The sequence below is a fragment of the Dermacentor albipictus genome, chromosome 1 (assembly GCF_038994185.2).
Source record: "Dermacentor albipictus isolate Rhodes 1998 colony chromosome 1, USDA_Dalb.pri_finalv2, whole genome shotgun sequence".
NCBI lineage: Eukaryota > Metazoa > Arthropoda > Arachnida > Ixodida > Ixodidae > Dermacentor > Dermacentor albipictus.
Window position 1 is genome coordinate 482221316 of NC_091821.1, and position 27477 is coordinate 482248792.

The window sequence follows — 27477 nt, forward strand, 5'->3', positions numbered from 1 at the left end:
GCTCTTTATGTCAATGCGTGTTGTACAGACACGGCTCAAGTAAAACAAACTATATATGTCAGCAATGAATTATAGCCTCGGAATAATTGCGTTACCAGGTAAGCAAGTCCGGCGTTTATCGCTCGCTCTCATAAAGATACTCGGACCGTGGCCACACCCGTCACTGGCACGAAAAGCGAATCGTGCATTACTGCAATACTTGAGGTACATCGGTTTAAGAGACCGTTTATAATGTCCCTGTGCATAGTGTCCCGCCCACACGTACTCAGTGCTCACTCTCTCCCTTTCTCCTTTTTATATTCCCCTTTCGCCCACCCCCAGTGTAGGGTAGCAATCCGGATACTCTTCTGGTTGACCTCCCTGCCTTTCCTGTCCTTGCTTTCTCTCTCTCACGGTCTCAGTTGATTCAAAACTGACTACTTGCAGCGTCGCACACTTAGCACTACGTTGTGAAACGAGAAAAACACAAAGCGAGGTGCGAGAAATAAACGCAGACGCAGATGAACCAACCAGCCAGCAACAGTGTTTCACTTCGCACTGCGCTTCGCTCCGCGGCCAGCGTCCAGTGCAGTGCGAGGCGGAGGGAAAGGAGGCAGACGGGAGCGTCGTCCCGACGACGAGACCGAGTGGGCTTCGAGGGGAGATCGCGCTGAAAAAAGCGAAAGGGAGGGACGACAAGGCCAGCCATATTAGGCCACCTTCGAACGCTCTCACGTTGATGAGACGGCCCGCGGGTGTGTATGGGACGGATTACGACCTCCTTGTTGACTGTCATGCGCTGCCGTTCTGCGCTGTTGTCTGTGCCCTTCGGCACCTTCGTGACCGTTAGGCATGGCGATCGTAATGGCGAGCGCTTGCAAGCAGCGGTGAGCTCGGTCGTTTCGATGCGTTGTCGCAATACGAATGAGATAGTGAAACCCGTGCACAAATCTCTCACAGCATACGAGTGTATTTGAGCGCGCCACGACCGCAGAACTCTTGGAACTGCGAAGTACGTTCCCTCTGATTGGGCCACGTGCAGAGCATAGGTCCTCTGTTCTGAAAGTGGGGAACTGCAGCAAATCCCGGGAAAAAAAAAGAAGCCAGGTTCCAGGTCCGAGGTGAAACACTGGTGCTAGTTCCCGGGGTCCACCCAGGGTAGATTGCCTGACTGAGGTAACACTTTCCGGTTTTTCACGGGGACCCTGACGTTGAAGTACTCACGGCCCGGGGTTTTCCTTCCCTACGAGTAATGAATTTGGCTGCCGACATTTCATCAACATCATTTATTATGAGTGTACTGCTAAGTTCCCGCACATCAGTTAGCGCTGTGAACAAATAAATAGAAGGAAATGTATGAAATTGAAGTAGAAAACTAAAAACAAAAATAAAGCGTAAAATAGATTTTCACGTACCTGAACCCTGGCCTCGGACAGTCCTAGCCTCTGGGACAACTCTTCACGCATGAAGGCGTCTGGATAATGCGTCTCGTCGAACAGTCTCTCCAGCTCGTTCAACTGCTCCAGCGTGAAGTTTGTGCGCGATCGACGCTGCTTAACCTTGCTGCTGCTGCTGCTGCCTCCGCAGCCACCGCCGCCACCGCTGCTGCTACCGTTGCTCACGTTGCCGCCTGCGGGAGCACCAAAACACTAACATTTAGCGTACATTTGGAGCGACCAGAAAAAAAAAAAAATTGAGACTGCAGTGTCCTTGGTCGGCCTAACCAAATAACTGAGAGCAGCGTTTACGAGCTTCCAGTTACAGGATGCTTTTAGGGATTCTTCCGTGACGTCCCCTTATTCTAGGAAAACGTGAAGGCCACCCGAAGAAAGCACCTCCACACGGCTCGAAGGGACGCAAGGGCGAAATACGTCGAAAAGTATCTGGCCACAAAAAACACAACAGTATACACAGATGCTGCGGTATACGCCAAGCAAAGAGGCATAAACATAGTAAAGACAGCTGCGATAGTAATAAGCCAGGACTACAAAGAGATCAGCAGCGCGTCAATGAAGGACTGCTCGGTAACGGAAGCTGAGGAAATAGCCGTAGCTCTAGCGGCAGTGGAGGGCTACCGATCCGAAAGGTCCTTAACAATACTCACCGACTCGCAAACTACGTGTCGGAATTACATGAACGGCAGAATAGGACGCAGAGCGCTTCACATCCTCCGCTCCTGCAGGGCTAACAACAAAGTCAGGCATACAATTTTCTGGGTACCGGGACACGCTGGAATATAAGGGAACCTAAGGGCGGACAAGGCAGCTCGAGAGCACACAAACCGAGCGGCCACAAGCACCGACCCTGAGGAACCCATACCAGTCAACCCAAGCTACTCAGACATTTTGAATTACTATAAGGGGGTCCGAATCAAATACCCTCCACCCCACAACAGCCTAAATCAGCATGAAGCAACCTCTTGGAGAAGGCTGCAAACAGGAACATATCCAACCCTAAACACACTAAGCAAGATGTTTCCCACCCAGTATAGAGACATTTGCCCCTGGTGCGGCGCCAAGCCCACCTTATATCACATCACATGGGAATGCGTTCAGAATCAACAATTCCTTCAAATAAAAGACCCGAGCGCGGAGCAGTGGGAGAGAGCGCTCTCCAGCAGCGACCCGAAAGTCCAGCATGGACTATAGTAAGGCACGCTCGCCGAGTAGCCACCCTCAGTGGTGCCCTGGAATAGGGGCGTCGACCCTGCGCAGATGGGGAAGAAGACCGTGAAGATGGCCGACCACATCTACCACCGCTAATTTCTACGCAATTAGAGCAATTAAAGTTTTTCCTCCTCCTCCTCCCCCGTGAAACTACTGGACAACAGTATAAGGGCTTCCAGCACATGTCTTTGAAAGAGCTCCCGAGCAGCTTCAGGAATACCATATTGCGCGGATGATTTGGTGACATTTTTCGAAGACCGTGTACGAGTACGCGCGAGCGTCTTTCGAACAATGTCTCTACGCGCTCTCGACATAATTTTTGAGTGACATTACAAACCTGCATTAAATCTGATGTAACTATTTGCTGGAACCGAGCAGGGTTATTCGCTGTGTGCCACACATTCTTCGTTTCTTCACACAGGCGAACGCAAATTAAATTTCATGACATTATTATTATGCCCATTCTGCACGTTTTAGAATGTGGGAGGATGACTTAACGATTCCAGTAACATGTGTTCGCTGGTGCAGTGCGGCCGTAGCGTAGTGGTTAGGACGTTCGACTTGAAAATGAGTGGTCGTTAGTTTTATCCGGGACATGAGTGTTTGGATATCTCTCTTATGCTGCGACATGCCACGCCTGAAGAAAAGCGTGACAAACTGACGAACGTACTTGGTCGGGCCATTTCTTGCACGCAGCTGGTTCTCAGAGTAAAAGAAGTGCCTTCGAGAAGGCTTGCAATTTATTAGCCCCCTCCCGAAACTGCATCAAAGTACGCGAAAGTGCACTCAACCTTACGCTCGCACATGAACTGCCTGCATACCAGAAGTGGCTATAGCAGCAATAGAGAAGCTCCTGCACTCGTCCACTCCATCCCTTCTTCATTCCTTACAGTGTCTGTCACTTTGCTCTATAATCAAGCTGGTTTTTCTTCATTATTTATATCATTTATCGGTACAGGCGCTATTCCTCTTGGCTATAATGAACGCCTGATATAAAATTCAAAAATGCAAAGCGTCATACCGCTATCTGCACTTGCGTTGTTTGCTTCCTTTCTTTTTTTCGCGCGACCTCTCGTTTTGTTCTACGGAATTATTATATGAATATAGTTCGGAAGGTCTTGCGATGGGAACTGACATGAGCACTGGTAACGCAAGACTTCGTGTTAAAGCGCTAAAAAATGAAATGCTATTCGCCCCGGAGCTTAAGTTCCTACAGATTGGCTATCCGGACGCTTTGAACGAAGGAACAACTAAAATCAAATGAAATCATTAAATGACCATTTTCTCTAGCGCTTATATGACAATGGGATGTAGCCATTGAATAAGTTAAGGTTCCCGAACCGTTGCTGCCGGGGGTGCAGGCGGACTCCTCCTTGAGTCTCGGCGGTCCAGAACCGATTGAAAGAGAAGGAGGATGGTGCACGTCCGACTTTCTCTCAGACGATGGCAGCTCCGGCCGACGAGGAGGCGAGGAAGGTGCTGGTACCGCCGGTCGACCACCAGGCAATGCTGCCAGCTTGCTCAGGCCATCGGGTTCCGGAGAACAGCAGTCTACGGAAAGGCATTTAACAAACAGATGGAACATATTTAGGAACAATCGTCATCATCATCAACTTCATCATAATTAGCCAATATTATGCTAACTGCAGGACCAAGGCCTCTCCCAGGGATCTCCAATTATCCATGTCTTGCGCTAGCTGATTCAAAGTTATGCCTGTAAATTTCGTAATTTGATAACACCACATAATTCTCTGCGGTCCCTGGATACGCTTCAGTTCCATTGACACCCATTCTGTAGCTTTCATAAGCCACCGATTATCTGCACTACGCATTAAATGTCCTGCCAAGCTCAATTTTTTTCTCTTGATGTCAACTGGAATATCGGCTCACCATGCAATAGGTTACGAAAACATGCAGGGCAGCAGAAGTAAGGAAAAGCGCGTAGAGATTGAGGAGAAGTTAAATAGAGAACAACTAGGAGTGTATACGGTTACAGAAACGCACCTTAGAGACTCGGAAGAGCCGCCAGTAATTGATACTTATCTTTGAGAAAGGTGCAACAGAAATAAATTGGAAAGAATGGGAGGGGTAGTCGGAATGCTCATCCATCAAGGAGCCAAATGGGAAAGGGTAAATTCAAAATGTCAAGAGCATTTTTGGTTATCATGTAAAATGAGTGGAAAAAAAAAAAAACTTGGCTGGGCATAACCGATTTGTGGACAGAAAATAATTACACAGAGAAGAATAAAGAGTTAGTGGAATGCATAAGTGCTGATATTAAGGGTTTTGGGAATGATGACGAAATTATCCTATTAGGTGACATGAACGCACACTTACAGGATATAGATGGCTGTGCCGACAACAACGGGAAGTCAATGCTAGATTTTTGTGAGCAACATAACCTGGTTATCTTGAATACAGTGCCTAAGTGTGACGGGCAGACCACGTGGGAAGTGGTAAAACCGGCAATAAACCATTGATTACTGTCTGATGACAGAAGGAATTCATGATAAGTTGAGAGAAATGGTCATTGACGAGGAAGGGTATAGCAGCAAAGGGAGTGACCGTAAACGCATCATTTTGAAAATGGGACATGTAGTTGGGAAAATAGGCAAGGAGTGCAACATGGACAGTCCAAATTTGAACGCTGAACAAATAACAAATATGGTCAGAGGAGACGAGGAAGAACTTGGCAAATGGCCTAGTAAAGAGTGGGAATTACAGTGAGCTTCCAAGTGTAATGACGACAGAAATACGGAAAGAGAAACAACATGTGCGTTGGAAAGGAGAAAAGAAACCGAAAAGCTGTTGGAACAGAGATATACAAGAAACGTTTGCCGAACGACAGAAATCATCTTGAGAGCACAGGCAGGCAAAAAAAGCGCAGTTGCCGCAAGATGAAATAGCCAGAAAAGGGGAAATATACCAGGAGAAAAAAACATCAATGGTTCAAATACTGGTGCAAGCAAAGATAAAACGTGAAAGTCAATGTTGGTTGTCAGAAATGCGTGAGAAAAAGAAGCCCGCAGCTATAATATTATGGAGCCACATAAAATTATTGGGCAGGAAGTCAGCAACAATACAACAACATATGCTAGACGAAAATGGAAACGAACTGGAAGGGGACACGGCATTAAATTTCAAAATAACAGCCGAATCCTTCCAAGGTAATGACTAGGTTGTAGTTTAAAAAAAAGGCATGAAAAAGAGCCAGATGGAAGAGGAACTGGTGCTCACAAATTTCAATTGGAAGAAAGCCGAAGAGAAAATTCTGAAGCGCATCGCCACAGGGCTAGACGAGGTTCCCGTTAGGCGGGTTAATGAACTAGGACCAAAAAGTAAGGAAGCTTTGGTGAAAGCAGTGGAGAAAACTTGAGAAGATAGACAAATACCAGACAGTTGGTGACAAAGTAGAATGAATTTTATTTATAAAGGTAAGGGGTAAAGATAGAATTCACTCATATAGACTGTTGACCATTACATCGGTAATACACAGGTTAGCAATGCAGGCAATTAAATTAAAGCTGCAACCATGGGCAGAGAGCTAAAGCATTTTGGAAGAATCCAGAATGGCTTCAGAATAGAGAGGCGTCTAGAGGTTAACTTATTTCTCCTTACTCAGTGTGTTGAAATACTCAGAGTAGAAATGAGACGGTTAAATATGGCTTTTTTAGCGTATCACAACGTAGACTGATACATTTTGTGTGACATTGTGGAAGGGGAATGCTTAGGCGACGATTGTCTACAGCTTTTGAGAGAGATTTACCTAGAAAATGCCGTTTGCGTTGAATGGGAAGGGATGAGGCGCTAGGAGAAAGTTGATATCAACAAGGGACTGTGGCAGGTGTGCCCTTTATCCCACTGCTGTTTATAGTTTGCATGATGAGGATGGAAAGGGCGCTAGAGGGACGTAATATCGAGTTTAATCTCTCGTACAAACAGGCGGGTACAGTACTAGAGCAGCAACTTCCAGGTTTGTTTTATGCGGACGACATTGTGTTGCTCGTTAACAAACAAAGCGATAGGAGTGATAACAAGCAAAGTGATAGAATAGTGCAACATCTGGCTAATATCTGTGGACAGGGAGGTGAGAATTTAGGTGTGAAAATTAGCGTTGAAAATCAGGTGTATGGTATTCAATTCAGTGAACAGACAGTGTCAATACAAGGCCAGGAAATACCTCGCGTAGAATAATATAAATACCTTGATATATGGATAAACGAAGGGAAAAGAGAAAGAGAAATGCGGCTGTAATAGAACACAGAGCGCTATAGGGATACAATATAGGTACGAGGTGCTCCGGGGCATGTGGAAATTTAAGGTACAATCGTTCTAGGACTTCTGGTTCTAGGTTTTAGAAAATGCTGCTGTTTGCTTGAAATCAGGGATTCAATCAGGACTCGATGGGAACCAAAGCTCAGTGGAGCGCCTCGCATCGGGCGCTCACGGGAAGACTACGAATGAAACTGTGCAAGGTGATATGGGCTGGGCAATTTTTGAAGTGAGGGAAGCTCAGAGTAAAATTGATTATGAAGACTAAAGTAAATGGGCTGAAAGAGTGTTCAGGTATTTGTACAGGAAAAATATTGATTCATAGTGGAGGTAAAGAACTAGGAAGCTTACCAGCAGGTATGCGGCCTGCATGGTGAGCAACACGGTAACAAGAACGTCAAACGAAGGTCAGAGAGGCTGAGATAATCTTATGGGTGGCGGCAATGGAAAAGAAACCTGCCATGAGTAACTACCTAAAAAGGAAAAACGAAATCAGGAAAGAAACATTTTATGATAACTTCAAGGGAAGCGCATTACTTTTGTAAGCGAGATCAGCACGGCTTAGAACACGCAATTATAAAGCGAGATACAACAAGGAAGAAGCAACATGTGTAAGCTACGGTAGAGCTAGGGTAAAGATACGCGAGTTTTATTAGAATGGGAAGATATCTACCCAGTGGTCGATTTAGGCACCTCTGGCCTCCTCGAAGCCCTTGGGTTCAGTGAGAGTAGGGGGAAAGTAAACATGTCCACAGTAGTAAGACGCGATTGGAAGATTGGTGGAAGAAAAGCAGGGAAACGACAAACAACGGGAGGCGTACAAAAACAATGTTCCAAAAAGGGGTTCAGAAAGTTTGGTTACGGGAATTTTTCGTAGATTTTTTCCCTTTTCTTTTCCTTTCTGTTTTAGCATAGGTAGTGTATTCGACCGTATTCTAACAACAGCTTGGTGGCGCCACCCATCGCCTTTTTCCAAAGGGGACGTTCTTAGCATCCATCCATTCATTCATCCATCGAGTGCAAGCTATTCGGCGAGAATGCACGAGCAGCAGCAGCAGCAAGCAGGATCGGTCAGCAAGAGAGGCGCAGGTTGGGTTCGCATAAAAAGCTTAGCTTTAAAATAACACTTGGACGTGTTCCTTGTCCCATCCATTAGCGCTATTCAAATTGTAACGTGGAAGTTCACCTGATAGAAAACTACGCCACGAGATAGAGGCCAGCCCACAGGCACAAAGGCGCTTAGCGGCCATCAGTTCGGTGGTCGTTAACTTCATATTGGGGTGTCACGTATAGCAATATGTTGCAGTAGCCTCGTAGCCAACTCGTAAAGCTTTTCTCGGTATCTCCCTATCTATGCAACCTCGTCTAAAACCATTCCATACCTTTTGTCTTGGTATGTTGTCCGTCTTCAATATAAAAGAGTAAGCGTGCCAAACTCACAACTTATTCCGCGTTAGTGCAAGTCTTAGGAACATCGCAGACCTCCCACTCCTGCCCCCTTAAAGTTTACAAAACGTGAAGCTGTCTTGATCAGTATGTGAGGTTCTATGCTTATAGCGCCTGGCGACACAAGAGGAGGGGCTCTTTGCAGTGGTTCATGTACACCTCCCCCTCGCGCCTCCCTTTCTCTGCCCCTAGGCGCTGTACCGTAAAAGAAGTCGCAATTCACGGAGGCCAAACTAATTTTTCACGTTACTTTTGCGCCGGGCAGTACAAATTCGTAACATACCTATCATAAACGCCAGTAAGCAAGGCAGAAACTGTAGAACGGTACCATCCTTAGAATATTTTGCTCTGGTATCACGCGGCTTTCCTCCTGAAAAACTTTTTTTATTATTTACTTCTGAGACTGATATGACTTCTAGTTTATGGTTTGTATCATCTGCACATGTGTTGCACATGTGCAGATGATACATCTGCACATGATGATGACATCTGCACATTACGCTTTTAGCTTACTGTAATCCGCAAAAAAAAAAAAAGAACTGAATGATAAAGGAACCATAAGGTGTCGTTTCTTGGACGATAAGAAGATAAGCATTATGGCAGAAGAACGTCTGCATTTCACCGCAAACTCAGAGGTGCAGCCAGCTCTATGTATCGCCGCGCTCCGCTTTCGCCCCCTCTTGTCACCACTTTATTGTTTCTCCAAAACAAACAGCGTGATGGAACTTGTCAGACAGCCAAAAAGCAAGCGAAGTAAGAAAACTCCGTCCCGAGTCTAAACCATTAGCCGCGTGGCCCCCGCTCGTAACCTTTAAATTGAATCTCGACCACCGCCGCCGTACGCGCGGACTTCAATGAGAGCGTCATGAGCCCCGCCGGAACGTTCCTGCTTCCACTGTCCGCAGCAGCAACAAAAGGCAGCAACAGTACCGTGATTAACCCAGGGAGGAAACGTCGTTCGCGTCTTGCGGCTTTGACGACGCTCGCTCGCCAGTCTCGTCTCGGCTTGGCTCGGCCGACTGGCTTCATCAAAGTTTCATAATCCCCGGCAGTTGCTCCATAATTCGGTTATAACCTCCTCTCAAAACGCGGCTGCGAGAAGCGTAATAGACGCCCCAAAAATGGAACGAAAAAAAAAAGAAGAGGCGAAAAGCGCTGGTGGAGAGGTGGAGGGGAGAAGGATGAGAGGGGAACCCTCTTGCGGCGGCGAAAGAAAGGAACAACGGGAGCAGTGGGGAAGCAGCGGCAGCGAGGGAAGCTGTATATTTATGCTGTCGGTCGGGGGACACGTGCTCGGCGGCTGGCGGCTACAGCAAGCGCACGGCCGGAGAAAGGTATACGCGCAGGGATGTATAGGCAGTCAGACACGAGTTAGCTGGTGGGGCGCTTCTCCGCGAATGAACAGGCCATTGGACACGTCGTAAGTTTGGACAGCCCGTACGTGATCACCCTAGCCTCGTATACGTCGCCGCTGCCACCGCCGTTTCCACGTTGCGTACCCTGCTCTTCCTTTCTTGACTACTGGCCTACCTTGGTATACTTCTGCCCTATCTAGCTAGAACTGTGCAGTGCTGCAGGTGCTTGAGGCGGGCTGGTGTGTTCACCAGTGATGATAAAAAAATGAACAGAGTTGACAATGTCGACAACGACATGTTCCGCATTACCTTTGTCTGTTCGTATAAGAACGCCCACTAAAGGAAACACTTTGCCTTTTCGCCGCGTGCCTTACAAGTTAGTCCGCTTGCCTGCTGATACTGCACCGTTCTCGAAGGGGTACGCCACAGAGCAGCACATTGCACGCGATATTGTAAGCACGTTCGATAGATATGACGGCGCAAAATCTCTAGCCATGGCCGTGCTGCACCAATTTAGAAATGCAGAGCTTGCGTAAATCTACCTCCGTTTTTCCCAGCGAGGGCACACGCGGAAAGCAGCTTCAGGAGTCCTTGTGCTTGTTCGCGGACGTGCGTGCATGCGTGCTGCACGTCGGCAAGCAAGGACCGGCAGCGACCGACGAACCGACGTGGCCCACCAATACGTGGCAATAAAAGGCGGCCGTCCGGAGAGTTCACCTTGTTCTCGCGTCCATTTGCGGTAGCCGCCAAATTGGATTTTTATAGCCTCTGGCGGCGTACAGCAAGAAAGGGGAATGGGTGGATATGGGAAGCCAACAACCCTGACTCGCCGGCGACTGGCAGCGCCGCCTACAGCGCCCAACACGTACACCCGTTAGCTCGCTTGAAGTAGCGACGCCACGTTATGGCTTCACACCTCTTCTCCCCAGTTTCTTTCTTCCACGTACCGTTGTCGTCTCTGTCTGTTTTTGGCGGATGGAAGAAAAGGGAGGGGGAGGAGAAGCGTCCCCCTTGCCACCACTCGCAGTTTCGTCGCCCGGTCCACGTGCGCGCCTAACCTCAGCGCGCCTACAAGGCCGACCAATTATCCGACCAGTTAAGAAGATTTTCTATCTTTCTGTGCAGCCACGAAATGGTACGTTATGGCTGTTGACTCATCAAGTATAAATATATATATATATACGAGAGCTGTGGCTGCGTGATTCATGTGCAGCCACGGAGGCGCCATAGAACCTTCGTCGTCTTAGCCATTACAGTGATTTGTTTCGACAGCTTCGCTGCGAAATTTAGGGTGAAATGGCAGTGAACGATGTTTCTTTATGGGTCGTTATTGGGTGGCGTGACGGGATCTCGGTAGGGCCTCGTCTGGAGTTGGGATAATGAGACGACACAATAAATACCTGTAATGAAATAAATGGAGCTGTAAGAGGCATCAGCAACAATATACAAAAATCAGGCCGGAACTTGCTGGCAAGCCAAAGGTTGTGTGTGTGATGAGCCACTAATGGTGAAAAAATGTGTGACGCATTGGCATATATTACAAACATAACGTAAAAGAACAGGAATACCAAGAATGGTAGAAGTAGGTGGTGATGGTGGTGGTGGTGGTGGTGAATTGTAGCAACAGGCGGGTTTAGCCTGGCGAACAAGGCCGGCAATTGCTCCGCCCGAGCGTCTCGCACAATACCGCTGATGGGTTTCACCATATGTCCATCAACCCAGTCTCTCTTAAGAATTCGATCAGCAGACGTGAAGTTTCTTTGCGGGCCATCACTGATCCCTCGGGAAATATAAGGTGTTGCAGGCGCGCATGCGGAAGGTCCTTGTTTTGCAAATTCTTCAGGAGAGTGTCTCTTTCATCTTGGAATTGCTGGCAGGACCACAAAAAGTGCTCAATGTCTCCTGTCTCGTTGCATGCCGTACAGTTCGGAGAATTGATTCGCCGCGTTTTAAATAACCGGGCCGGTGTGTTAGCAGATCCTGTCCTTATACGATATAGAAGTGAGGCTTCCTCTCGGTGCAATCTCTTGGTTACGCAGGGCATATGCTGTGGAACCCAAAGCGACGCAAAGTGATTTCGAATTTCAGATTTTTGCACTTGGTTACTCTTTGGAGCCTTGATTTTGGGAGGATGATAGAGAGCTGCGTATGCAAGCGCATCAGCTTTTTCGTTTCCTGAGATACCAATGTGGGAGGGAATCCACTGAAACTTTACTGTGAAGCCTTTGTTGTTGAGTTCTTTCACGATGGCTAGGGATTTGCGTGGGAACTTGAGGGATGGCAAACCACGGTATACTTGTTGTAATGCGGCCTTTGAGTCCGTAAGGACAACCACATTCTGCGGAGGCAAAGTCTTTAATTTGCGCAGCGCAGAAGCTATCGCTACGCCTTCCACAACTGTCGACGAGGCTATACAGTCCAGACGCCCAGACCACTTATATCTTAGAGAGGGAATGTAGTATGCAGCTGCACAGCAGTCTTCGTCTGCCTTGACAGAGCCATCTGTGTATACTTGTAGATGATTCGGGTGTGTCGTGTTCAGGTGTTCCAGGACTAATGACTTGGCTTCTGCAGATGGAATGCAGCTCTTTGATTGCAATCGTGGTACACTTAAGTTGCATGTGATGTCCTCGAATGTCCAGGGTGGTTATATCCTTTCCCTTGGTCTCGAGCAGCGCAATCCTAATACGCGAAGCGTGTTCAATGCTGCATAAAAATGTGAGCGCGGCCTGTTACCTATACGTCGTAAGAGGGCTCTACCGGGCGTAGACTCACTCAATCGTAGTAGCTGGATCATCAGAGCCTCGGAAGCCTGAAGTCGTAGAGTGCGCGACTCAGCTTCGTAGAGCCCTTTCTTGTTTGACGCTGGCTGAGGGACTCCAAGGCAAAGTCGGATACCTTTTCTGTGGATGGCTTCTAAGCGCTCGTATTGGCTGTCTGAGGGTGACATCAGAGGTAGCTGATACAGGACTCGACTGGTAACCAACGCTGTATGTAGCCGTAGCATTGACGTCGGGTGGTTGCCCCAGCGTATGCCAGCGACTCGCTTGAGCACATGTAGCCTGGGTGACGATGACGCCACAACGTTGTCAACACCGCGGCGCCAGAGTAGCCTGTGGTCTAAGGTAACGCCCAGAAATCGGACGTTGCGACTTGTCGAATCTGGTATCCGTCCAAATTCAGCCTCAAACGTGTAGATTTTCTTTTCACTCCAGGAAATAGTACGAATGATGATTTTTCTGCTGATAGTGATAATCCACTCGTTGCCAAGTGGCCCTGAATGGCTTTTACTGCTCCCTGGGCTATTCGTGCAAGGCGGCGATGCTGGTAGCCGGATACCCATATGCAGATATCATCGGCATATATAGTTATCTTCACTGGTGTTCGATGGTTTAGTACTGTTGGGAGGCTACTCATGGCAATGTTAAATAATAAGGGAGATAAAACACTCCCCTGTGGCACACCACGAAATATACGTATTTCATCGCTCAAAGTGTCGCCAAGACGAACTCTGATGCGACGATCATTGAGGAACGTATGTATGAAGTGCAAGAGATGACCCGTGACGCCTATAACTTGTAACTGGCTGATGATGGCTCTTTGAGACACGTAGTCGTAAGCCTTAGAGACATCCATAAAAACTGCAAGTGTCGACAGGCCGTCCGCACTGTAATGTTCTATGTGGCTTAGCAGGTCCAGCACATTGTCTTGAGCGCTTAGACGCTGCCGAAACCCAGTCATGCACGATGGTAGTTTTCGACCCTGCTCGACATACCAAGTGAGTCTTGTGCATGCCATCTTCTCCATTAGCTTCGCTGCACACGAGGTCAGTGATACCGGTCTGTATGAGTCCAGAGCTGCAGGATTCTTTCCAGGCTTCAGAACCGGTAACACCCATGCTACCTTCCATAAATGTGGGATAGCCCCACTGGCCCAGACTTGGTTGAAAAATGCAAGCAAACCATGCCGCCTCTCAACCGGTAGGTTAGTCAGCATCTGATTACTGATATGGTCAGGTCCCACCGCACAGCGACGTCGGAGGCTGCTCATGGCTAGTTCCAGCTCTCTGAGTGTGAAAGGAGCATCCATTAGGGACGACAATAGCGGCGGAGGCGCGTTGGTTGCGCCGGTTGACCTGCCGGAAGAGTATATTTCAGCGAACGCATTTGCAAGACAAGCGAGTGTCTTGCCTAACTTCAATGCTAGGGCTTCAAATGGCTTGTGTGGTCGAAAGTTTCCAGCAAGGTTATTAACGACCCACCATATCCTTGGAACTGGTGTGAAGACCGATAAGCTTGCACAAAATGATGCCCATTGATCTCTTCTTAGTTTCCTTGTATACCGCCGAATCACTGCGTTAATCCTGTTGTATATAGTCTTCATTGGTGGGTCACCCTTCGTCCTCATCAGCCTCCGTTCCGCTCTTCTACGGGCAGCGCACAGATTTTTGAGCTTTAGATCCGGAGCGAGGAAGTGGTCGGGTAGCTTCAGCTCAGCGGTAGCCAATCTCTTGCTACGTAGCATGTCCGCGAACAGGTCTCCAGATGATTCGCTTAGGCCGTCCCTGTACGTATCCCAATGCGTCACAGGACAGGATCTTCGGCCGTTCGTTCTGTATCCAGCAATGTTAACGAAGACAGGAAAATGATCACTGCCCATTCTATCTTTGCTATAGTCGTTGACGATGCGAGGATGTCCGTTGAATGTAACGTCAAGTCAATGACACTGTAAGAGGCCGGTGGTCGAAAAAACGTTGGCTGTTTGTCATTTGCCACGCAGAGTCCCTCGGTGTTTAAAGCTCTAACAATTTGCTTTCCACGTGCATCAGTCGTCTTGTCGCCCCAGAGAGTATGGTGCGCGTTAAAGTCCCCACATATAATCCTCGCAGCTGGGCAGTGGCTGCAGAGGTCTCTTATAATTTCTCCCCGTGGGACCTTCTGACGAGAGCTCACATATACGGAGGCCACGCTGAGACTTCGGTTTCCCAGCCGCACTTGTACAGCAGTGACTTCCAAAGCACTGCTGCAAAGGTCTTGAACTGGTAGAACGTAATGTGGTATTTCCCGTCTCACATATAGCATGGCGCTTCCGTTCGGAAATGTCGGAATACTTTGGTTTCCATGTGCGACATGACCAGCAATTGATCTGGAACTTGGAAGACTAGCCTCGGACAGGGCCAATATTGGCACAGGCATGTTGCGTAAGAAAAGCGACAGTTCAGGTAAGTGGCACGCAAGACCCGCACGGTTCCATTGCATAATAAGTGGCACCTGTGGACGAGATGGTGAAAATTGTGTCCTGACCGCATCCATATTGCTTGGTGCTTTAAGAAGAGGCAGAGCTTACAATCACTGACTCGAGAGCCAGGACTACTTCGAGCATTTCCTTCATCGAGCTCGCCGGCATCTTCTCTATGTGTGATCGCAAGGCCTTGAAGAGAGCACGTAGCACCTGCTGACAGTCCTCCTGTTGATTTTTTTCATCGCAACGCGATTGGGGTCGCTGCAGTGCAGGCACATAACTTCGCTGCTCCGGTTGTTCAGCAGTCTTCTCTTCTACGGGGCCTCTGTTCACTGATTTGACTGCTTTAGCCGGTCCGCTGCGCGATGGCACCACTGTGTCCTGGATTCCTGGAGAACGCTTCAGGCTTGGAAAATCAGTTTCGCTCTTTGAGCTCCATTTGATTTCGTCCGACTCTCTGTAACTTTCTGTCTTTTTCTTCGTCGTATTTTTCTCATCGTTTCCTGTTGGCCCCAAGATAAACGTTTTCTTACGCTTTATTGACGCTGCACGCGTAGGACACTTGCTATAACTAGCTGGATGACCGCCACTACAGTTTGCACATAGAAAGTTCTCACTGCACGCGCATGTTTTGAAATCGTGCGGTCCTCCACATCTCTTACACCGCTGCTCACCACGGCAGTACTTAGCCACATGTCCATAGCGCTGACACTTGAAGCACCGAAGTGGTGTCTCAACGTAGTACAATGGTCTCGTATCTTGTGAAGCCCAAGTTGATCTTCTCTGGACGGTCTGTATTTGGAGCGAACGTAAGAACCACGGAGCTGGTTCGCCTGGACTCCCAATCGGTTTCGGAAATTTGGACGCGTCGCGTGACCCTCCTTGCATGGTAAACACCTTGTGGTTTTAGGTATAGCAGCAGTTCCTCGTCAGTGTACCACTTCGGTACTCCTCTAATAATGCACGTGTTTTGCAGGTACGCATTGGGCACTCATGCTGATATTGCAGTCCCTGAGATTGAATTGCAGCTGAGAAGGGAATTCACATGCTCTTCTGTCTGTACATCTAGAAGCAGGGCTCCTTGAGCAGTAAATCGGCTCCTAACTGGCGATGTGCCAAGGATTTTTTCAATTTCCGTAGACAGAACAATGGGATTTACTTTTTTCATGTCGGCTTCTTCTGTGACAGGGGTAATAATCACTGGGATTCCGACGGTCCTCTTCTTGCGGTGACGCACAAGCCTGAAGCCTTCATCGTCCAGATCTGTGATGTCAGCTATGTCACAATCGTCAATAAGCGTAGACTCGTCGTCTGTTTCTGTAGCCTTGTATCGCTTACAGCCACGGTTGCTCTCAGGGTCAGTCGGTGGCCTCAGGCCCGGTGTCAGGTCAGGCGTAGTCATGACGGAGCTCTCACCGCTACCAGATCGGGCTCTTCTGCAGGCTCCTATTGAAGCGACGGGAGGCGAAGGCCCCCCCGCCCTCCGGTAGGGAAGGTACCTTGGCGAGTCGTCCGACGTCTTCGACAAATCTATTTGACAAAACGTCGAGAGAGAGAGAGTAAAGCTTTATTAATATAAATAAAACAAGGCACGATGGTTGGAGCCCCTATTCCAGGGCCCCACTGGCACGAGCGGCTCGCTGGGCTTGGTCCAGAAGAGCCAACTGGCTCTCCCGACCCTCGTCCGCAAGCCATGCCTCCCACTGCCTATTCCTCATTAATGGATGTTTGTGTAATATGGGACTGTCTATGTGCGCAGGCCTCCTGGGACACTACCATGTGATGTGTTTTAGTGTGGGTGTGTCTGTGCACCACGGGCACTCGTCAGTGAACCTCGTGGGGTGTATTCTGTGTAGGTGGTGCAGGTTGGGGTATGTATTCGTCTGAATACGACGCCAGTCCCTCTCTTGTTGGCTGTTTAAATCTCGGAGTGAGGATGCCCAACACGTATCCGCTCCTGCCTTTGCTGTAGGAGGATGTCACGAGAATTCGGTGGAAGGTCAACGCTAGGCCATGCCGTTGCTCGGACGTTCAAACCTCGAGCAATACGGTCTGCCCTAGCGTTTCCTGCCAGTCGCTCGTGTGCCGGACACCAGACGATAGTGTGGTGCCCCTCCAGTTGAGTGCCTAAAATTTTGATTACTGATTTGGGTGCCGTTCCTTGCAAAAACAGGCGGCAAGCCGCTTGTGAGTCGGATAATATGACAGCCGAATTGGTTTGGCGCTCGGCGTCCTGAATGGCCAAGGCGATGGCTGCAGCCTCTGCCACGCATGCCGAGGCGGTTTTGAAGGATGCCGTTGTTATGTTGTTGTTGCATGTAGAAACTATGGTGAAAGTGTCTGAGCTGGCTCGACTGGCATCCGTATAATACACCCCCGGTCCCATGCCGAAACGTTTGTGAAGGGTCTTTGCCCTTGCTCTGCGTCGTCCGGGATGGTACTTGGGGTGCATGTTTTTGGGAATTGGGGCCACCGCGATGTGCGATCGAACATTGCGGTCTATCTGTGCCGTTTCCTCTCCGCAATACTGGGGTCTCAGGGGAAAGCCTAACCTCGCCAATACTTCCCTGCCCTGAGTTGAAGAACAAAGCCGTTCTTTCTGGGCACATAACGTCGCGACTGCGTACTCGTCAAAAGTATTGTGCAGGCCCAGTCCCTCGAATCTCTCTGTGCTAGCGCATTCGGGAAGACCAAGGGCGGCTTTGAAGGCTTTTCTTATTATTGCGTTTGCCTGTTTATTCTCTTGGTTTGTCAAGGCCTGATATGGAAGGGCGTATGTGAGTCGGCTAATTACAAATGCGTGAACCAGGCTGATGGTCTCTCCCTCAGTTAGGCTGTCTCTGCTTTTTGCCACTCTCCGTATCATTCTGGCCACGTTTCCTGTGACCGCCTTTAGTTTTTGTAGGGTGTGAGATGTTCCAGCATTCTGCTGTATCCACATCCCCAATATTCGGAGTGTCTCCACTTCACGAATTGGCGCCCCGTCGAGAGTCAGAGTGAGCGGCACCCAGTCCTTCTTTCTTGCGTATTTCGCACGCACCCGAATGAATTCCGATTTTTCGGGTGCGCATACCATGTCCGCCGCCCTCGCGTATTCCGCGACTGCGTCTATGGCCTTTTGAAGGGTTTCTTGCTTGTCCCCGTAGGACCCCTGGTGAGCCCAGAACGTAATATCATCGGCATATATCGCACAACCGAGATTCGGGTGTTTATCTAGCTCCAGGGCTAGCTTTCTCATCCCTACATTGAAAAGCAGTGGAGAGAGTATAGCTCCCTGAGGGGTACCTCTGTCGGGACAGTTGAAGATGTCGGACCTCGTGGAGCCTAATCCGATTGTGGCCGTGCGGTGGCTGAGGAACGAGCGCACGTAGTTATAAATTCGCGTTCCGCAGTTCACCGCTTCCAGTCCCTCCAGAATAGCGTGGTGGGAGATGCTGTCGAAGGCCTTTTTGATGTCCAATGCCAATACAAATTTATCTTCCGAGCCTCTGTTGGGGTGCAGGACCTCGTTTTTTAGTAGTAGAAAAACGTCCTGCGCTGACACGTGGGGTCGGAAACCGAACATGTTGGAGGGGAACATGTTGTTTAGCTCTATGTGGTTCGAGAGCCGGACCTGCAGAACCTTTTCAAAGAGTTTCCCCGCGCACGACGTTAGGGAGATGGGTCGAAGGTTGTTGATGTTACGAGGCTTACCTGGTTTTGGAATAAGAATAATTTTTGCTTCCTTCCATTCTTTTGGAAGGACGCCGTCCTCTGTCCAGACCGTGTCGTTAAAGAATTTGGTCAAGCTCTTTAGCGTGTCATCACTTAGATTGCGAATCATTGCGTTCGTGACCTGATCTACCCCTGGGGTCGTGTTTTTCTTGAAGGAGTGTGCCGCTGCGTAAACCTCTTCAAAGGTTATGGGGGCGTCCAGTTCCGGTTGGTCCTGACCTTCGTAAACGGGTTTGGTGGATTGCCCGGTCGGTACAGTTCCTACGTATATCTCTTTAATTTTGTCTATCATGTCAGCTTCCCGACCTTCAAACTCGTTTTCAAGTAGCTTGAGTGTGCGATTCGCGACTGTTTTTGTTCCTCCCGGGTCAATCATACTTCGAAGAATGCGCCATGTTTTCTTTGTAGTCAACGTGCCCCGAAGCGAGTCACTGAACTGACGCCAATTGCTGTCACTTAACTTTTGTGCGTATTCGTTAGCTTCCTGCGCTAGCTGAGCTATCCGTGTCCGGAGTTTGCGATTAAGCTTCTGCCTTTTCCACCTTTTTGTGAGGCCTCTCCGGGCTTCCCAGAGATGCAAGAGGTGACGATCCACGGCTGGAGCCTCCGTTGTCGTTTCAATTGTTTTTGTGACCCCAGAGTGAATAACTCGGATCCGCTCGGCCCATTCTCCTACGTCTGTTATACTGCCGATTGTTTCCTGTTTTTCCCGAAATTTGGTCCAGTCGGATAGCCTTGCCTTTCCAATAGCTCTTCGAATCCTGGCTGCATTAACCGATATGCTTAAGATATAGTGATCGCTTCCTAGGTTTTCACCTAGGTTCGTCCATCGCGTCTCACTTTCGTTGTTGGTGAACGTGAGGTCGGGGGAAGTGTCGTGGGACACGCTGTTCCCGATTCGCGTTGGGAGATCCGGTTGAGTTAGCTGGAAAAGTCCGTAGCGCTCTACAACGTCTGCTAACAATATGCCCTTGGGATTGTCTCTATTGTAGCCCCAGTTTGAGTGTTGTGCGTTAAAGTCGCCTAACAATATTAATTTGCCCCTACCTTGAGTGAGTCGCACCGCGGTGGCCACCACGTTTTCAAAATCCGCCTGTTTTTCTCTGGGAGAACTGTAAACGTTGACAATAATTGTTTTAGGTTTGCCCCTTTTCTGCGGCCAAATCGTGATTATCTGGTGCTGAATAGGTTCCCGAAAAGAATTAATATTAAAAAACAATTAAAATTAAATTAAACAATTAAACAATTAAATTAAATTAAATTAAATTAAACAATTAAAAATTAAAAAAACACTCGGGAGCGAGACAGCAGTGCGACTGTGTCGAACCAAACTTCTTCTTCCGGTAGAAGTAGGATGCAGGAAGGGAGAGCCCTCGTTAATGCACACCCGCGAGAAAAAGCACACAGACTACAAACTCACCGAAATAAATATCTCATTCATTCGTAATAGGAATTCGCGAACTGAAATTGACGACCACGCTGTAAACCTCGATGTTCCATGTCTTGACTGCTGTACTCAATTGCAAGTTAAATTCATAGGCAAAAAAAAAAACGGCTTTGCCGCGGAACTCCTGGTCCGTATGCTTTTGCTCAGGTGAGCACCTTGAGTAAGGCCAGTCCCGTGGTCGTCGTCAGAGTAACTCATCAGCTAAGTGGTTTTCTTTGGCTGAACAACAGGGAATGGGTCTATGTCCTGTAGTAGAAGCCGTATTCCAATGGGAACGAAATGTGAAAACACTGGTACACACTACCTAGTGCTTATGTCGAAAAGCCTCGTTTGGCAAAGATCATATTAGAGTCCTCCACTGTACGGCTTGTCTGATATCTCACTGTGCAGCTCTGGAACGTTGAATTGCATAACTTTACTAACTCAGTAAACAAATATTAGTCAATGAACTTGCGGGGTTTACCACTGTGCAACTTCGTGGTCACAAATCATACACCTACAACATGCGATAGATGTAACGACACCACAGATCTTAGTCATATGCTCTGGCGTTCGTGCGCGTTACGCAGCGACAAGGACAACACTGAGGAGCGGTGGGACGCAGCTATACGCAGTGTCACGTTCGAAGAACAGCTATGCGCAGTCCAACGGGCCCACGAAGCGGCCGAAAGGCTTGGCCTTTCGGTCCCAACGTGGGAGAGGCCCGCTTCGGGCTAGGAAACTAGCGCGACCTAATGGGACGTAATAAAGTTTTTCAATCCATCCATCCGTCCGTCCGCCCGTCCGTCCGTCCGTCCGTCCATCCATCCATCCATCCATCCATCCATCCATCCATCCATCCATCCATCCATCCATCCATCCATCCATCCATCCATCCATCCATCCATCCATCCATCCATCCATCCATCCATCCATCCATCCATCCATCCATCCATCCATCCATCCATCCATCCATCCATCCATCCATTTATCCGTCCGTCCGTCCGTCCGTCCGTCCGTCCGTCCGTCCATCCATCCATCCATCACTGAGGGTTAACAACAACATAACTTCGAGTTTAACAAGAAGCAGGAAAGGCCAGCCCGTTGCAGTAAAAGGCGTAAGTCTTAGCTTGCATATTCGCGCGGACATTACAGGTTACCGATTCTTTCCCACTTCTTGCGTTTGTTTTATAAAATGTATGTCTACCGCATACAGGTAATTGATAATGAAATGGCGACATGTAGGCATTTGGATGAGGTGACTAGGTAAGTAGCGATGTTAGAAAAATATGTGAAATTAATAGTGACCGAGAACTTAACATCGTGCACAGACAAGCAAAAATGGGAAAGACAAGCTGAGGTGGTTTCCTGACGTTACAGTGGTCATTTCATCGTAGGAAGGGAGAAATAAAGGTACGCATTCAGTCTGAATTAGTTCGGAAGGTTGCCTTAGATATAAAATTTTAATATTTGGCTATTATTTGTTCAGTTTATGCTAACTTTCACTTTTGGTATACTTTGTAATAATAGGCTGAATACATCAGCCGTTGTCCCTACAGAGTGATGAGCTTTCCCTTCTTACTTTCGTTTCATGAAACAAAAAAGAAGAAAGAAGGTGAACGAATATATAATAATGAAAAAAAGAAAAACGCGACAGCCAGCATACACGTGCCATTGCGGACATTCAAACCACGTATAAATGCGAAGGCTCGATTTGTAAACACTGGCTAAGCGGTTATATAACTCAGCACGCATATTATTTTCATAGTATACGCCATTACCGGGCTTTGAAATTATCACCCATTGCGTCGCATCGTGCGAACTAGAAACAGGCGCTGTTCCAAGGTTAAGTTGGTGTCTAGCGAAATACTTTGAACCTCACCGTCCTCACTTCTTTTTCTTTGATGATTCGTATTTCCTTTACAAGGAGAGCTAACCCAATTTTGCCGGGTCGTCGCCATATACTCCGTATATATCGCCGGAGATTGCGCATTTACCAATAGCGTTATTGACTGGTGTCGGGCGGCGTCACAAGTGTCGCCGGGCGAGGGAAGCGACGTCTATGCGTACGAAATTTGAGAAAAAATGAAATTAGAGAGCAGCTTCCCGCGTGTCGGCGGCACAGCTCGCCGTGAAAACGTCCACACCCATAAGCAACCCGGTTTGTCACGGCGCTGTTGGTCGTGACAAACAGAATTGCCTTCAGAAAAGCAAACGATGAAGTATTCCATAAAAAAAAGAAACAAAAAGCGCTCGCCGGAATTCTTTATGGGTGGAAAAAGGGGCGGTATAGTTCGCTCAGAATGAAGAAATAAAGAGGGGAGGGGGGAGCTGTCAAGCTATTCCCGCGATCATTAAACGTTCAGTTTGAAGAGAATCCAAGCGACATTGGGTTTGTCAAAAAAAAGGAGCGCCGTGAAAACGGGTGCCTCCTGCTTTTTATTATTTCTTGATGTGCAGCTGACAACAAAGAACTTCGGTCACACTTCGATAAGCTAAATTGGATGAAAAGTTGAATAAATAGAAAAACTCTCGTTATGCGTGTTTACGAAGGCGCAAATACATTTCTCTAACTTATCACGACAGCATACCAATTCACAGAACGGAAGCAACAGGGAAATTGATGAAGGCGGAAAAGAAAAAAACAAAAGAAAGTGCTTTCCCTTCTGGCTTAATCTACGTTCGCTGTAGTATGAGACAGAAACTTCCGCATAAATGCACAGAAATGGAGGCATCTGCGTTATGGACGCAAAATAAGGTCGAGCGAAAAAAAAAAACGACGAGTGGTTGTGTTCGTATCGAGCTGTGTTAAGTTTGCGAGTACACGCAAATCAGATGGACGCCTATGTGGATGTAGTGTCCTCGGCGGCTGGGTTAGTTTGTTAACATTGTGAATATTCTTCTTCTCGGATAAGGCAACAATGAATGCACAATATTACTCAGTCGATGCAAGGTCTGGCGATGCAGGCAAACACGGAAACACTGTGTGCTTTAGGTTAACTGGCGTGGACCGTTCGGGCAACCCGCGACATGGAAATCTCTCCTACTTGCATTTTGTACGAGCTTCGCGAGCCCGCAAAACCAGCGCAGCAGTACGCGATAATGAAACTATACTGAAACGCGAAGGCGTGGGCGGCGCAGATTCGAGTGGAAACGAAACCTTTCGACCACCCGCGTCATTGTCAAGGGTAACGTCAATGAGTTATTCTTTCTAAACATGGAATAGATCTTGCAAGCAGCATTTTCTTCCGTCTTATAATACAATGCAATCATCTTTTTTTATTACGAGAAGTTGAGTACTAGCGACAGAATAAAATGAGGAATGCCTTCGTCATCGGGCTAGTACTTGAATGCCCCTGGTGAGTCAGAAATAGTGCTCTGCCTTTACCCCAATTTCTCAATTACTAAAACTTTGTTCGCCATAACATTGACGCCTTAGGTATCCTTGAGCATTAGTCTATCACTTTATCTTGAGTTGTTACTTGCCTTTAGTGTCCCTTTCAGCACTGACATCTGCAGCAGCTTCGACGACACTGAACCGTCTTCATCAGGGCCCACTGCTATAGCTCCCAGTGCAGGTGTGCTGGGCGGATTAGTACGTACACGTACACGATGAGTGCTTTAGAGCCAGCAGACAAGGACAGGAGGCACACATGGTCACCATGGTGCGCTATGGTGTGTATGTCTGGCGAACCCCATGGCCTACGGCTCCTTCATGTCTAACTGCTATTTCCCGATGTCATCTGTCACTGTATGCCTACCATCTGTGACTTTCCAGACGTGTGATTTTCAACCTTCCAGCCGTTTCGGACCCCTAGACTCGTTCAGAGAACCCTTTCGGTTCGTTACACGTTGTCAGGATAAAGCTTTAGCTCACGTAGCGCTCGCAGTCTGCGATCCACGCAAAGTAAGTAGTTTTGTGTCTACAAAACCAGAGGGGCCAACGTTAGGCTTGATTGAATGTAGTTCAGGTGCCAGCTACCAATCAGAGTTCTTGATTTTGATTGCGTTATGCATACCTGCGGCCACTTTTTTAAAAATCTACTTTCGTTTCAATTTATGCATCATTGCTTTACTTCAATGAAAAGAAAAGCTACAAATATTCTCCCCTTTGCTGTCTTCGTTATCATTGCTTTTTGGCTTGTTAAGACACCAAGATAATTTGTGACACGTGCGGAGCACGTGAGAAACTTCACGTCTGAACAGACAAACGAAATCTCGTTGTGAGCGAACAACCACAAGCTAAATTTTTCGAAACAGTGTCATTGCGTACGATTCATAGAGTCTAAGAAGCGGTGAAAGTTATCATCGTGGAAAACTATAACCTCGAACTGATGACGACGTGCTCCAACGACCGCATCAACGACGATGCGAAAGCTGAAGAAGCGTTGAAGGGGCGGGGAAGGGGAAGGGTAGCTCCGTTAAGCACCTCAAACGACTGAAAGGTTCAGACAGGAAGAAATAAAGCGAAAGATAGAGAGAGAAAGAAAGAATCATACAGTTTCTCTTCTTCACAGGAAGAAAAAATAAATAAAGGGAAGACAAGAGCTCCAACCGGACCACGTCCGGCTGCCTCCACTCCCTCCACCAGCGCGCGCCTCTTTTTCTCGAGCAACGGGGAGCAGTTGTGGGACGTCGAAGGCCGCGCGCAGCCTTAAGTGGCTCGTTAAACGCGCGCAAAGGCTGAAAGCTAAACTGACTGCCACTGAGGTGGGGGGAGACGAGGGGTCAGCGCGCGTAGGCGCTGACAAGCGCGCAGGCTACGCAATTAGCCTAATGCAATTACCGATCGGACTATATGCGAGAGCGTCAAAAGTGCGCGTGACATCTTTTCTAATTACCGCACTCGGGAACGCCGGTCACGCCGGGCCCTTTTACGCGTGCGCGGCTCTTGACACACTTGCAGGTCTTATGCCCCTCTTGGTTTTCCTTTTCTTTCTTTGTTACTTCTTTGTTTTTTTTCTTTACAATCATGTTTTTCTGGGCTTGCGCCGCCGTTGTTGCCCTCGCAATGCAGGGCCAAGTGTGCGCGAAGTAGCGAGCTGTGATGACCGCATGCTAAGTGCCCGCATCGAAGAAGAAAGCCGGCGCAGCTTAATTAATGACTGGTCCCTGGAATAATTTCTGTACGCCACGCGATGAAAGGCTTCCGCTCCTTCTCACCAACCCCGCGGCGCCCGCCGGGCTGACGTTCGGACCTCTCTCGCATGGAGGCTTTGATGACTAGGCGTATAAAAGCAGGCACAGGTCATCCGTTTCTCAGTATGTTTTCTATATCCCCTACTTCATAACAACGTCTAGATTAGGCGTTACAACGCGGTCAATGCCTTCTGTGCTGAGGACGCACTGAAGCTCCTCGAGGGCATGCGCGCTGAGTGACAGACTTTGCAAAGTGTCGTGCGCTGCATCGCACTCGTGTTCAGGTCTTATCTCCCCTCTGGGGTTCCTTCCATCATTCGTTATTTTTGATCGTGCGTCTTACTGTTATCTTTCATTTTCTATACTCCCCTACCAGAGCCCAGAGTAGCCAGCTGGTCTGCGCACCGGCTAGATAACCTCCCCTGTCTTTCTCTATACCCCTCCTCCTCATCCTCCTTCATAATTCCCTCATTTCCAACCCAGGCCGACCATGCAATGATAACGCAATGAATTGAGAAGCTCCTGAGAAATGCAGATCCCGCAGTTGCTTATTCGAGCTCAAACCGACCACCAAATTCTTAAGAGGATATTCCGCCCTTGTGATAAGCATTTCTGATACTCGCTCTCAGAAAGTTTCTGCATGCAAGGAACTTTTTAAAATGTATTTTGTGTTTCTAATATGAAGAAATTGCGTAAAGTTTTACTCCGTATATACTTTTTTTTGCTAGATACGAAACTGTCGTTCTACAGCATAAATCACTTGGCGCGGTGCTCGGCTGAAACCAGGTGTGTCGATTTGCGTGGTACGGCCGTGATATGTAACCCATCTCGACATTCATGAATATAAGTATCTGACAAGGTATATATTCAATCAATCAATCAATCAATCAATCAATCAATCAATCAATCAATCAATCAATCAATCAATCAATCAATCAATCAATCAATCAATCAATCAATCAATCAATCAATCAATCAATCAATCAATCAATCAATCAATCAATCAATCAATCAATTTTTATTAGTAATAAAATGAGTGGTACACAGATAAATACGCACAAGGAGGTCCCAAGGTTACAAACCGCAGGCGGGGCCCCCTTTCTTAATACACTAAAATTTATTGTAGCGAACAATACAATAAAATAAAAAGGAAAATCTTATACGTAACAAACACAGCATCAAAAAGTTCAGCTCTTAACATGAAAGTTATAATGAAACAGGCCCAGTTAAGAACTTTAACGGAACGCAACAATTATACATTGGACAAAAACATTTCTAGCTTCCGCCTAAATAAATGAATGGATATTACTTCTTTGAATTCAAGTGTAAGTGAGTTTCATAATGAAATTGATGAGAAAAACAATGCTATTTTACCCAGAACTAGTGCACATTCTAGGCAGTATAAGGTTATTACGGGAAGAAAATATAGTTATGTTAGAATTAGATAATAAGAAGACGGGTAAAATGTCGATTGTAGGTATGTGATGCCAAATTTCAGAAAATAAAGGACAAATACTGTAAGTATATAACTCAGCGATGCGCAGCATTATTAGTTGAACGAAAAGAGGGTGAGACGGCATTGGTGGGCTATAACGGAAGTAATAAGGCGCACTTCTTGCTTTTGGAGTTTCCTGAGAGGCCAAATGTTATCCCGATATGAATTTCCCCCAGATGTAATGCCGTAACTTAGGTGACCAGGTATGAATGCATAATATAGCGCAATAACAGCTCTAATGTTAACACATATACTAGATTTTAACAATGCCCTAATTCCATAAGAAATCTCTTTACAAGCAGGAGTAATTTGACGATAAAATTTCAAATGGATGTTGACTATAACTCCCAGAAATAATTTATAATCTTTTAAAGAAATTTCCTCAGACGTGACATATATAGGCGGGAAATTGTTGGCATTATTCTGTTGGATGAATGAAAAAAATTTACCGACGATTACGATACTTCCTAATGCGAAATTTGAGCGCAGCTCTATACGTATTTTCATTTCATGCTATATTGGCTGGCGCGGACAATCTTTCTCGTGCGGCATGTTGCGAACCGAACGAATTGGGGGCCGACTGCCTCACTATAATCTGGAGATGGCGAGGAGGAGCGCGTGGATGACGCGCGGGCGCGATCCGCAGCAGCAGCCGCAGACAACCTTAACACAGGCAGCGCTTTGTTTCCATACAGATGACGCGCGCTACTCTGGCGCATGGCCATCGTCGGTGCAAAGAATCTC

At 47.6% G+C, this 27477-nt stretch overlaps 1 protein-coding gene across 4 annotated transcripts in view; it reads right to left on the minus strand.

Annotated features, from left to right (window-relative positions):
• LOC135901449 (homeobox protein orthopedia-like) overlaps window positions 1–27477 on the minus strand; it is a 221348-nt gene that overhangs the window by 67543 nt on the left and 126328 nt on the right. For all 4 annotated transcript variants that reach the window (XM_065431262.1, XM_065431261.1, XM_070532537.1 and 1 more), the window contains 2 exons: window positions 3987–4196; window positions 1395–1609 (listed from right to left, as the gene is read on the minus strand). In XM_065431262.1, coding sequence (XP_065287334.1) covers window positions 1395–1609; window positions 3987–4196 — 425 coding nt within the window. The remainder of the gene's footprint in view (window positions 1–1394; window positions 1610–3986; window positions 4197–27477) is intronic.